Below are 14,075 nucleotides of genomic sequence, written 5' to 3' on the forward strand. Positions count from 1 at the left end.
AAATTCTTTTCATAATATTCAAGTTTTTAATACTGAAGAAACATAGAAGTATTATGAAGTCAAGTGGTAGAGTCAACACTTGAAGCCACATTTTTCTGTACCAAACCTTCCTCGTGGCCAGCGTGTTATTCTCCCTCCCAATTGCTTCAAGACACAATCTAAATGATGTATAATAATACTATAATATAAAAATGCTCCATTTAATGATCCACTGAGCATATATTTGCATATATATATATATACATATATATACACATATATGATTCATGATGCATTTTAATATTTCCCTTTTCTTCAGTTTCACTTCTTTAATGCTGGCTTTTAATCTTCTGACAAGAATTTGCCACCCTTCAAAGGACCATGACAGGGTTTTAGAGTGATTCAAAGTGAAAATTTCTATCTACCAAGACACCCAAGTGAATATTAGCTTTAAATGACTTCAAATACTACTCAAAACTTCCACCTCTTGATTATGTTGTGCTGATTGTTCTTTAACAACACCCCAAACACACCAGACTGTGATTTCTCCTATTGATGATGTCCCTCTTCTTCCTACAATGTAAGACATTCAGCAAACATGCTGAATTAAACATACTAATTCATGCTGTATTCATAGATAAGGCTTCAAAGAACAAATAATCAGTCTGTAAGACATATAAGACATTTTTTCATGATTAAAGTCTGGAATAAATTAAAAATAAACCTGAGATTCCTCAGGATCAATACAGAATATTACACACTAGAGTTTGTAGACCATCAACATATGGTAAAACTTTATAAGAAAAGGACATTTTAAAAATACATACATAAGTAATTATCACCTAGACTTTTCTGTATATACTGGTTTAAAATTACTTACTAGAGATATTTTATATTTTAAAATCTTCCAAACCCTACTAGAATTGAATATGTGCATTTAAATAGTCATATAGCCTTATAAGGTTTAAACAAAGACAAAATTCGACCAACATCAATGTTTCTTTATATCTTATTCTATGTAAATTAGGATCTGAATTCCAACTTGAATAGTCTACTACAGATTAAATCATTAGAAAATTTGTCAGTTCACAGAATCAGCCTGTCATAATGCTTAAACTTTGTTGTCTAAAATTATTTTTCTCTAGGAAAGACCGGACATGGTTAACAAGCGTAGACTATTCTTTAAAGGTTAGAACTAGAAAGCGTTTGTCCTTTGAATAGGTAATAGTATCAATCACCTGGCTGCTTAACTACGATTGGGAGATCTTTTTGCTGACAAGTTCATACATCCTACATCCCATGTGAGCAGGGATCCCAAGTGCCAGTGTGGTCCATCATACTCTAAACTGAGATCTGTCCAGCCTCATGTTTCACCTCAGTGTGTACATTCATCAGTGTACACAGTTCAGATTGTCAAGTAACGGGGCCTGAAAGCTATCCCTGGGGAGACATGTTCCCCTCTCTGTCTTCTTAATAAGCAAGATGACATGATGAACTTTGTTATGCTATTTTGAGTATGGATTCCTCTATTTTCCTCAAAGTAATTCAGTGTGTATGTATTTTGTGTTATACATTACTTTAAGTTTTTACATAAGACTGATAATTTTAAATTTTATGATTATAATTACATCATTTCTCCTTTTTTTTCCTCCTTCCAAATCTTCCCACATACCTCTTCTTTCTCTTTCAAATTCATGTCCTTTGTTTTTATTAATTGATGGTGTGTGTGTGTGTGTATGTGTGTGTGTGTGTGTGTGTGTGTGTGTGTGTGTGTGTGTGTGTACTCACATATTCCTAAATACAATTTGCTCAGTCTGTATAATGTTATGTGTCTGGTTTCAGGCTGACCATTTTATATTGAATAACTTATGTACTCTTCCCTGGTGAAAAATATTTCTCTCATTCTCAGAATTCTTTAGTAGCATGGAGTTTTCTCTGTATAGTCCTGAGGCCTGCTGGACTTACCCACTTTAGCATGTCTACTTTTTTTTTTTTAAATCTTTGTAAAGTTCATGTTTAGCCATTTATGTTGATGAGACATTATCGGGAAGCTTCTCATAATTTTAACATTGGACCTTCTAGAATCCAGCCTTCTTCTCAGTTTCTATTTCTTTCATATTTGTATAGAACCAAGTGCTCAAAAGTTCAAAGAAAGTGGAGTTATTTTTCTAAGATGTATCTACCCTTACGGTTTACAAAGTAATTTATTACTTCATTTCTTCTGGACATTTCCTCTGCTAATTGCAACCAAGTGGCTTCTTAACTCACAATAAATAAGATTCCTACCCTCTTAAATACACATTTAAAATATCCACCCATAGGTTCTAATATGCAAAGATTCCTACAAATCACAGACTTTTATTTTTCCTTAATAAAAAAAGTAAAAGTCCCAAAGTCTTCTGCTTTTCCGCTATCCATCAGTTGCATCACCAAAGAGCCTCTAATGCTTGCAGAAGTCTGAGGGCAGTGTTTTCTTTACTATACATAATTAGCAAGCGCAGTATTATACAAAAACTTCACTGAAAGCCACAAAATATTACAATGACAAATGAGTCGTTTCACACATATGTATGCTCAAAGCGATGTACCTGATTGAGCATAAATGGTTGATTGAAATCCCTGTCATTGCAGATCTGATTCAACATCTGCTAATTGACTTTCAGCTAATGGATTTGGTAAGCCAATATTCATGTTCAGGGGTCAACCTGTCTCTGGATCCATGCTTACAACAACACTGAGTTTTCTTTTAATTGATAGAATCCATAACTATCATATTTCGACCAAGTTGCCTTTGTAAAAATAACCTGTTTCACTCACTTTAGTAACAGTCTTTGTACTGGTGGAAAGAAAACAAAAAGAGATTCCTAAATGTAGTCCAGGGCAAAATTCATCTTTTTTTCCTTGACGTGAATTCCCACATTATTCTGCAGCATGCTCTACAGCTAATACTTAAATAATACTGACAATACCAAGTTTTCTATCATCCTTGTGTTCTCTCTACCTGCAAGGCATCTTCTCTAGCTTCTATCATATCTCTCTGAATGATAAAGGATGTTAGGCACTCTCTCTTACGCTGCCACAATATAATATATAACCTATGCTCCATCTACAGCCCCAAAGTGAGGATTGATGACAGAAATTAATTTTTTTTTCTGAAGAAGTAACTGCTTTGTGGGGTTAAGTCTGACATTATCTTAGAAATTTAATAAAATGTATGTGGAATTGAAAGCTCAAGCATTATGACAAATTAATCATGTAATGTTTATTTATTGATGGTGTTGGTGTATCTCTCTGCAGTAGGTACCTGTGGACTACGTTTCCTGTGCCTAGGCTTTCTCAGTTTTCCTCAGATAAGAAGCAATGACCACATGCATGTGTACTCATCTTGCACAAATCTAAATACTGTGTCAAAGATTCTGTTAGTATTTCCTAACAGAAATTAAAGCATGCTGTACTCAAGCCCACTGTTCCTTAATCACATAGTACGTGCTAAAAACGTTCATTTCTCCAGTCTTTCCCAAATGCAGGCGTTTCCTTTCCAGCTGTGCCATGTTGTGCTATTGACCCCCCTCCCTAAAATGTCAGTTTCCTTGTGATTCCTCTGCCACTTTCCTCTTTGAAGTTTCTTCCCACCCCTCCATTCACTCTTTGTCATTTTTGTCAGAAGCTCTTCTGCTTCAATATTCCTGTCTATGTTCTGTTGCCTGGACAACAGTGCTTCAGCAACCATTGAGACAGCCAACCCCAGTAAGTGTTTCTCGGGGCAAGAGATGGCCATCCCAGAGAACACTTGGCATTTTCTACATCCACTTATTTTGTCACAGCAGAGAAAGACTCTTGTGGAATATAGTGAGTCAAGCTCAGCGATGACAATAAAAACCCCTCCTATGGAAAGAGCAGTGGCACAAATGAAATGACACAGTCCCAAATGCAATACTGCTGAGGATTATAAAATATGATATAGAGATGTACTGGACAATTTCATTTGAGTATCCTATAGAAACACTAAACTCAATATGTAACAAGGAAAAGTTGTTTTTCTTCCCGTCTTCACTGTACTGTGAATTTTGATTTAGTAGCTTCAAACAACAGTAGCCTTACCTACTGACACTCTCCAAATTTGCGAATATTCCTGACAATATGGTCTATATACATTGAAGACTTTCCCTTCTCACTTGTTGGCAACTATCTACTGAGTCCATGATCCTCTTATCCCCACTAGTCTACACAGTTTGGTCCCTAACGCTGACTCTAACCACTGTAATCCAGATGTCATCCAAAGGATAATACGGTTGTTGAACTCAGTCCTTTGCTGTGGTTATGGAGAGCTAACCATTGCTATTGGGCAAAAAGGATTTTCATTAACACACCTAAGTTCATCTTTTTTTTCCTATAAGTTCATCTTTTATATCTCGCTTCTGTATCTCACACACCCTCATCCTAAGCATCTCTTCAAACCTCCACTATAAGCATGGGATTTATAATATCGAATTAAATCTCTTTAACTGTTGGAATGCATGCCTTTTTTCTTGTTTCTAGCTCTTTTTTACATCTTTTTTTTATTTTTTATTTTTATTAACTTGAGTATTTCTTATATACATTTCGAGTGTTATTCCCTTTCCCAGTTTCTGAGCAAACATCCCCCTCCCCCTCCTCTTCTTTATGGGTGTTCCTCCCCATCCTCCCCCCCTTGCCGCCCCTCCCCCAACAATCTAGTTCACTGGGGTTCAGTCTTAGCAGGACCCAGGGCTTCCCCTTCCACTGGTGCTCTTACTAGGATATTCATTGCTACCTATGAGGTCAGAGTCCAGGGTCAGTCCATGTATAGTCTTTAGGTAGTGGCTTAGTCCCTGGAAGCTCTGGTTGCTTGGCATCATGATGAATGTGAATGAAAGCAACTCAACTATGTTATCAACCTTAGAACAAATTCCAGTCATCTTGTCTCTGCTCTACTATATACTAGGTGGGATCTCCTCTGTCATTTTCTGCCAATAAGTCATATAAAATAGATAGTGATTTATCCCATAAAAGTTATTAGCTACTATTGTTTCCAGTGGTGGCCATACTCGCCAAAAACTTTACCTCATTGTAGCTCAATACAAATAGCAATTATTCTAACAAAGATAACATTTTTATAGTCTGTTGGGGCACAAATGGATGGGAAAGGCTTATGAGGAGTGACTGGGACGACAAGATATATGAAGTCAAAGGCTAGGCGCATTCCTATTTAGTACCAATTATTTTGCTGTGAGGTTGTGGGTGACTTAATGTGCATATTCCTCATTTAGGAAACAGGAATAGAGTTGACATATCTTTCAGGCTATGATAAACATCTGGATTCTAAATATTCATTTAAAAATACACTCAATTTCTTGACAATTGTGTTAAAAATGTCCTTCTGACAGTGCTTCTCTCATCCTTTGGAGAATCTTTCATATCATCTCATTCCATATCCATTCATCATTTTCTTACAAGCACCAGAATCTTGGATGAGTTTCTTCTGTTAAAACAATCCAACAATATAGCAGACATGCAAACATGTAAGCGAATCTTTTCCTTTAGTGACATTTTCTAAATGGTACATTTTGGATGGAACCTACTAACATATATCCAAATTTCCAGAGTCTTTGGGCTTCCACCTCGTAATTCAGTAAGCCAAAATGTCTCTTTCATATTCTTATATATTTGTTATGGGCATCGATGAAAAGACTCAAGAAAGTTTTATTGAAACCTACGGGTTAACTTAAGATAATGCTATGCCGCAAAGTTATGATCTGTACATACAAAGTAAAATTCTAGAGCCTCTAGAGAAATGCACTGATTACATTTTACTTAGAAAACAATAGGTAAATTTTATTTTAGATTTCTAAAGCCAAACTCTTAAAACAAAAACAATTATATCTCACTCAAGGATGTGTTAGTTAAACCTGTATCCTGCTGTGTGTACTAGCGATGTTTGTAAGATGATAGGCTGGTTTCTGACATCCTTATCTCAGGGTAGTTTCCTAAGCTGTCGCATCTTGCTATTACAGCTCTAGCCACACAAGCACATAATTAGGTACTTGGCATGTGTGTGCAGAAATGAATACTTAATCTTCTCGTTGAAAACGGCTACATGATTAGAAATTAAATCCTTTCTACACTATTCTCAATAGCTCCCCTCTGTTTTCCCTTGAGGTTTTAAGACAGTTCTAGATGTTGCGTGCCTTCTCTGTAGCTCCTGAAAGAGTCCTATTTTCCAACCTGAACAAAAGCTCACTTTTGATTCATGAATAAAAATATCCCATAGTTACTGCAACCTTAATAATATCAATTATCAGAGGAAAGTATTTATGTACCGAAGGAACTCTGCCTTTAAAATTCACAAGATTGGGTCTACTTTAATTAAGAAAATTAGTGCCATCAAAAACAGATTACCAAGAAATACTAAAGTACAATTAATGTATTCTGGTAATTATTAAAATTATCTATAAAAGATTTTTAAGGAAGCTTAAAGTCAGCACAATGAATAGGCTTTAACTTTCATAACTTCTTCCATGTAGAATATTACTTTTCAAATTATGGTATAATATCAACAGATGGATAAACTTATAAAGATCTAAAATACTAAATAGGGGGAAATGTTGGCACTTTCTGTCAGATAACTGATGTGGTTTAGTTTTGACATATTCTTTATCACCTGACCCTTCCAGATCTGCGGAAGACATTTGAACAGGAACCCTTGGGAAAGGAAGTGTCCTTGGAGCAGGAAGTGTTACTCCAGTGCCGGCCACCTGAAGGGATCCCAATGGCTGAGGTAACAAAAATGCATTGCATTTGGGAGTTGGCGCTTAGTTATTCTAACAGAGGCCTAACCCATCGCTAATGGTGCGGTGAATTAGGGCATGGCATGATAGATGGTTGGTAATGGAGTCCTAACTGCCTGCTGCTGGCAAAACAGATTGATTAGGAACTGATTAATGACTTGGAAGTCAATTAGAATGCCCCACTGGACAAAGCCACAGGCAGCATGGTTTAATTTTATCATTCTCTTTCAAAACAATCAGAAATAGCGTTTTACTTTATCTGGTATCTAGAGAGAGAGATGCTGTGACTTCATGTGTCACCAATTGTATTACTGTTCCAGATGACTTTTTTGAAATGTTAGTGTAAGAAAGTTATTTGTCGGTCCTTTGAGCTTGTTCTGCACATGTGTGTTTCTCAGCAGATGATGTCATTGTTAAGATCAGAAAGCCATATCTACTGTCATAAACATGCTCGCTTTCATGCCGTGATATTTCTATCCATTTATTCCATGTTTTCGTTCTGCTTAAAGGAAGCCTATGAACTGCTAATGAAATATAATAAATCAGATTTTTTTTTGGCATGAGTTTTCATTACCAGCAATATATTGCTCTTTGAAAAGGACTGTATTTCAAAACATTGCTCTACATGACCCATAGGAGAGGGCATGCTCTACTGGGGACACACACCACAGTACTACAGCATCCTGTCAAAAGGAAACCAATACCACGCCTTTCATATTGTTACCAAATAACTCCAAACTCTAAATCAATTTTCCATTTACATGATTAAGGAAAGACTATCTTATATTATCCAACATGATTATCATAGCTGCTACAAAGTTCTACAAATTTAAATGCACTTTCATTTGATAAATAACATAGCTGCTTACTTATTGATGGTCCTGGCTAGGGTCTAAACTTCATGAAGCCATTTGAAGGAGTCACTCTATTTTGTATATGTGTGAGTTGTCATTCAAACCTACACATGAATTTGGTGGACATGGGTCAGCTCATTTGTTTCATGCATGAAAATCTTGAAAGTTTGCCTCTCTAACAGATCAAAAAGTAATCCTGAAATTTTAAGGAATAATAAACAATTCATTTACTGTTTGATATCTAGTGGCTTTCCAATCTTTTGAAAATTGCTACAAGGTAGGGCTAAGATAGGCAACAAGAGTCTGGTTCCTTTGAGTTGATACTGGCAATAAATTATTTGAAACTATACGTAAAAGGATTCCATTTCTGCCAAAACATTTATATCTCTGCTATATAATGCAAAATTGTATATATCCTTGTTCTACTCTGAAAAAATAACACAATTTTCCTTGTAATTAGCAACTTAGGACTCTTCAGCTCCATACCACAAATTGCACAATTATCACTCACTATCACAATACTACATCCAAGATTTGCAGCCTCAAAGCACAGATTGATTTAGTGTGACTGAAATGAAGGGCACTCTTTTCTATACAGCATTTCATTTCAGTTATGCAACCGTGCATCTGTCTCTTTACTTGTGGTTCTAAGGAAAACTTCCAGAAGCCACTGTGATGTTCTAAGCATCCTATGAGCATCACGGACATCTGTAGTTTGGCTTCTACTCAAGGGAACTTAAAAGCAGCTGGCCCTCGGAAAATTGTACAGAGAGAAGATCATGATATTCTTCTCTTTTTTTCAGTCTTAACAAAGTAGTTCACTTTGTCAAGGAGTGAAGATTCATGACTTCAAACTAATTGGCTATGAATTTTATGTGTATCATCACTTGGGAAGAGTCTAATTAACATTTGGAGAGCTCAAAAATCATATACCCATTTGACATTCAAAGAACTATATTTTATACATATGACTTTTTTTCTATTTTTTTCACTCAGAGTGGAGATCAAACATACATGCTTAAGAGCAAGCTAATAAATTCCTCTGTAGATTTTTTATCACCATTAAGATCAGCAAGATCGGAAAGCCAATGGATGCTTTCACATGACACTTTCTGGCTGCTATTTGCTCAAGACCATCAGAAAAATGTAAAAAGGAATGAAAGATAGCTTGGGAGTTAAGAGACTGATCATTTTTAGTTTCAATATAATGCATTCAGTATATTATTTCCATTTATTTGTTTATGGAATTTGAAAGCATAAAGGTGATGTCAAATAAGATGTTGATCTTAAGAGAAAACCAGCAAATAAAAATGCATCTGTTTTATGATCATTAGATCAGCCCCTAGGAGGTCAACCTAGATTTATGGTTGCTTTCCTGCTGTCCAAAGCAACTACTTCTGAGGGAAAATTAGACAGTGACTGTTCAGTGAAAACATGGCTGATTAAGTCAACTGGCCTTTGCTTTACATAGATGTGGTTGGTTTCCTGAAGGAAGATGCATTCTTTGCAGATTATCAGGAAGCATTTCTTTTCTTCTAGCTAGTAAAAACAGACACCTTTTAAAAATTCAAACCCTACTCATGATCACATTACATTTGTGCATATAATGTCATAAATGTTGCTCAGGTGGTAATAGCTGGTACCTCCCTTACTTCGGTCTCTGATAGTCTCTTCATGAAACAGCAACTGAATTTCCTTGTAAATTTCATGTTTAAATTCAAGCATGATCATAGTTTACTCTCTGACTTTAGGCAAGATATTTAAGTCCTTTGTATCCAGATTTTTCAGTCATTTAAGGAAGATATTTATGCATTAAAGGTTTGATATTTAATAACATAGTGTATAAAAGCATCCTAAACCTATACAGAGCCATAAAGGACTAATATTTATACTATTATATTATTATTAACTCCCAGAAGATTGAACTCAATGTCATAACATAGCCACTGAACTTTTCTCACCCTAAGCACTCTGGGATACATGGCAGAGGAACTTCTGCTGTGTGAAGAATCACCAAGATGCCTCTTTTATTCTTTAGCCATTGGTTAGCTTGGAGATCATCAGTGCTACCGATGAATGTGACACTTAAAACATGACTTTACCTTTCTCTGATGCTAATTAAATCACCTGCCATATTACTTTTCTCATTGTTGTGATCAAATACCCGACAGAGCAACTTCAGAGAAGACAAGTTGATTTTAGGGTCATAGTTTGAGGGGATACAGTCAAATACAATGGAGAAAGCATTTCAACAGAAGTGGGGATCAGGGGCAGCTATTTTCATTGCAGCTACAGTCAGAAAAAAAAGACAGGAAATGGGGTATGTATTATAAACCCCAACACCCACCTATCCCAGGTATAAGGAACCCCAATGCCCATCCCCAGCACTTACTTCCTCCAGCAAGCTTCTACTTCCAAACGGTATCATTTCAATATCAAACTGTCATCTGAAGGCAAAGTATTCAAATACATGAGCCGATAGGGAACATTTCACATTCAAGCTGTAGTAGTAGCAAATGTCATGAACTTCTACTGTCCTCACTAAATCATTAGCTACTGTCATTCATTCAATCCTCCTTGTACCAAGAGTCCAACAGCCCTTGTAGCTACTCCCAAGGAAGGAATTTGAGTAGAGGTCACTCTTCATAGATCTCTCTTTAGATTCCAAATGGCAAAAATATTGTCTCAAAGAAAGAACGAATTAGCCAAAGCTTTCTGGCAGTTCATCGTCCCACAAGCAGCAAACATTTGAGTGCCTTCTAGGACTAATTGGTTATAGTAAAATGTTTTGATCTCAGGAATGAAGCAATAGGGTTTTAGAACTTTGGACCTTATTGTTTCTTCCACTGATCTCCCCTCTACATTCTTTGTTTCAACATTCTTTCTGTGTGACTATAGATTTTATAAATATTTAATAACTGCACAGCTTCTATATCATAGACACAGAGACCTGAGAAACCTTTGTTGTATTGGATATAAGGTCATTGGAGACTAATTCATAGAGCAGTCAAGGAATACCAAGGAGTCAGAAAGGATTAAAGGGGAGAACGAAATTCAGTTTATTTGACAATGTATTCAGAGCTGATTTAGCATTAAGCATAAGGTGCAAGTGAATGTGTGAATGGATGAATGGCAGCTCCTACATACTATAATTTTATAACTGTTTGGAAGTTTATCTATTTACTCTTCTGCCAGATTGTATTGTAAAGAGAAGGAACACAAAGTTAGACTCTTCTTTTATCTCTAATGACAGCAAACTAGAGGTCACAATAGATTCTCCCAATATGTTAAATATACTTGAGAAATAAAAGAAGGTATGCTTGGTATAATAGAGAGGCTGACCTTTCGGGAATGAAAATTTCTAGAAGAATGCTGTCTTTCACCTGTAAAAGTTTTTTAGTTTGGGTTTTCTTCATGTGATGACACACTGTGACCAAGGCAACTCTAATTGGGGCTGGCTTACACCTTCCGAGGCTCAATCCATTATCTTCATGGTGGGAAGCATGGCAGAATTCAGATATACATGGTACAGGAGATGAGACTGGGAGTTCTACATCTTGATCCAAAGGCAGCAGAAGGAGACGGTGTGACTGGACATAGCTGGAGCATGTATAACCTCAAAGCCGGCCTCCACAGTAATGCACTTCCTCCAACAAGGCCAAACCTCCTAATAGTGCTACTCCCTATGGCTCCCACATTCAAACTCATGAATCTATCAGGGCCATAACTGTGAAAACTACCACAATGGGATAAGCCATTTAGAGAACCCCTTGGGAGATAGGGGATCCTTTAATCTGAATCCCCAGAACAGGATTCCAACTTACCAGGACTAGGAGTGAAAGACTACTTGGGAGATAATTCAGCCCAAAGATCCCAGGGGGCACTAATAATAATGCCATGAAAATTAGGAAGTAGACAATTTAGAAGAAAGAAAAACTTATCCCAGAAATACTATTGGATAATATTGGTTGGTACTTTTAATAGCACATTTCCTGAAGTCAATCCAAAAATGATTCTTTCCCTTTCTGATGACATTTGACTACATTTCAATAACAAGTCTATCTCCGATCTCCCTGAAGAAGCAAGAAAATTAATTTCATTTGGAGTGGGGTGCTGGGCCATTCCCAAGGCCTAATAGCAACTCTCTATGAAATTAATCCCTCTCTACTCATTTGAGTTCATGCCTAGAAAATGTTTCTGTCATGAGACAAGCCTGGGATGCGTTTTACCATCAGGTTACTCTTTATGGGGATCACTGAATCAAACCATCAATGGCTGCAAGGTCTTTTTGGCATGGCAGAAGGAACAAAACAGAAAATTTCACTAAAACCTGTGATTTGTTTCACCTTTAACAAGGGGATAATTGCCTCCCTAATTATAATTGAGCTATTTCTCATAGGAGTTTAATTGGAGGTACAGGGCACAGTGTTCAACGTATTGACCCAGTTGTACTTAAAAACAGTCTTCCTATTTATCAACATTTGCATCTCTAATTAGTGAGTGGGAAAATATGGGGTGAGGTGTGAAAAAATAGATTATTTTGCTGAGTTTAGTCATGATAAATAGGAAACAGGTTTTTTAAAGTAGATACTGACGAGACCAAAGCCCACTGGCAGCTGGAGGCGCTACTGACTGTGCAACATCAGGTGACTTTCTCTCTCATTGCTTATTAATATGGCCACTGAGCAGTGCCTTCCAAGCCAAGCCACCTCTCAGAATGGGAGGAGATGTATTTCCTGCCAGGTGCATTGTCTACCAAGCATACACCACATTCTTTGCAGGTAAGAGAGGCTAAGGAAGAAATGAAGAACTTGGTACTCTGGGAGGGAACTTGGCTTTCAGTGCCTATATCTGTCAGATTTTCTTCCTGTTTTGTGTATAACAACATAGAGAACTAGAAAAAAGGTTTTTTTTTTAATTTTTTATTGGTTATTTTATTTATTTACATTTCAAATATTATCCCCCTTCCCGGTTTTCCCTCTGAAAACCCCCTATCCTACTCCCTCCCCCTCTCCTATTTAGGTGCTCCCCCACCCACCCACTCCTGCCTCAACACGCTAGCATTATTCCCTACACTGGGGCATCGAGCCTTCACAGGACCAAGGGCCTTTCCTCCCATTGATGCCCGAAAAGGACATCCTATGCTACATATGCTACTGGAGCCATGGTTCGCTCCATGTGTACTCTTTGTTTGGTGGGTCTGGTTGGTTGATATTGTTCTTCCTATGGAGTTGCAAACTCCTTCAGCTCCTTCAGTCCTTCCCCATTGAGCTCAGTCTAATGGTTGACTTCAAGCACCCGCATCTGTATTGGTAAGGTTCTAGCAAAGCCTCTTAGGAGACATCCATATCAGGCTCCTGTCTTTAAGCATTTCTTGGCATCAGCAATAGTGACTGGGTGTGCTGGCTGCATATGGGATGAATCCCCAGATAGGGCCATCTCTGGATGGCCTTTCTTTCATTACTCAACCATTATAAACAATGACTTCCTGAAATTTGCAGGCAAAAGGATGGGATTTAAAAACTAGAGGTAGGGGGTGAGAGGGACTTGAAAGGAAGAGAGGAGGAGGAGAGGAAAAAAGGTGGGGAAAGATCAGGTATGGGAGGAAATGGGGGAGATATACAGAGGGTCAGGAAATTGAATATAGGTGTGTATCAAAGGGGAAATGGGAGTAGCCAACAGAAAGTCCCAGATGGCAGGAAAGCAAGAGGCTCCCAGGACCCAACGAGGATGACATTAGATTAAATACCCAACAAAGGGGAAGAGAACCTGTCAAGACCATATCCAGAGGTTAGGCACAGCTCCTGGTTGAGGAATGGGGCCACCCACCCTACTCAAAATTTTAACCCAGAATTGCTCCTAATGGAAATATAAAACTGTTTTAAGCTTTCCATTGTTCCAAAAATTGTTTTCTATTGTTACACATTTATAGTATTTCTCTCCTAATCTGTCCCTAGCATTTTACAGTGAGCTCAACACAAGGCCTTACATCTGTGTATGTTTAAATTAATGACTAAATAAGCATTCAATTTATCAATTTATGTAACAAATGTAAGCTATAAAAGTCATTGTTTTAACAGCTACAGATTCCAGGTTCAATGGTCTAACATGCATAGTGGTTCCTTCAAGGATAGATACGTAAAATGCATATTCTATCTTCTATTATCAATCCATATATTCAGGAAATATGTTTTGTGGGATCATTGTGCACCCAATATTCTTATGATTGTTCTGAGACAGGGAAAACAAAGAGAAAAGGTAGGATGAAGGCAATTTCAGGCAACCATGTGTTAAAGGGAACAAGGCAAAGTTGTCTAAAAGAAGGAAACAAATCACAGGTCATATCAGGCGGCTGTTGGGGGTTCAGAGGACTACAGGAAAGCCTTCTGCAGAGATAAATTTGCACTGAGCTCTGGGCAACAGGAAGGAGCCAGTC

The 14,075-nt window shown here is 37.3% G+C and overlaps 1 protein-coding gene across 2 annotated transcripts in view; it reads left to right on the forward strand.

Annotated features, from left to right (window-relative positions):
* Window positions 1–14,075, forward strand: part of Unc5c (unc-5 netrin receptor C) — a 352,164-nt gene that overhangs the window by 244,750 nt on the left and 93,339 nt on the right. For both annotated transcript variants that reach the window (XM_032897248.1, XM_032897249.1), the window contains exon 4: window positions 6,672–6,775. In XM_032897248.1, coding sequence (XP_032753139.1) covers window positions 6,672–6,775 — 104 coding nt within the window. The remainder of the gene's footprint in view (window positions 1–6,671; window positions 6,776–14,075) is intronic.

This window comes from Rattus rattus, chromosome 3 (genome assembly GCF_011064425.1).
Source record: "Rattus rattus isolate New Zealand chromosome 3, Rrattus_CSIRO_v1, whole genome shotgun sequence".
Classification (NCBI taxonomy): domain Eukaryota; kingdom Metazoa; phylum Chordata; class Mammalia; order Rodentia; family Muridae; genus Rattus; species Rattus rattus.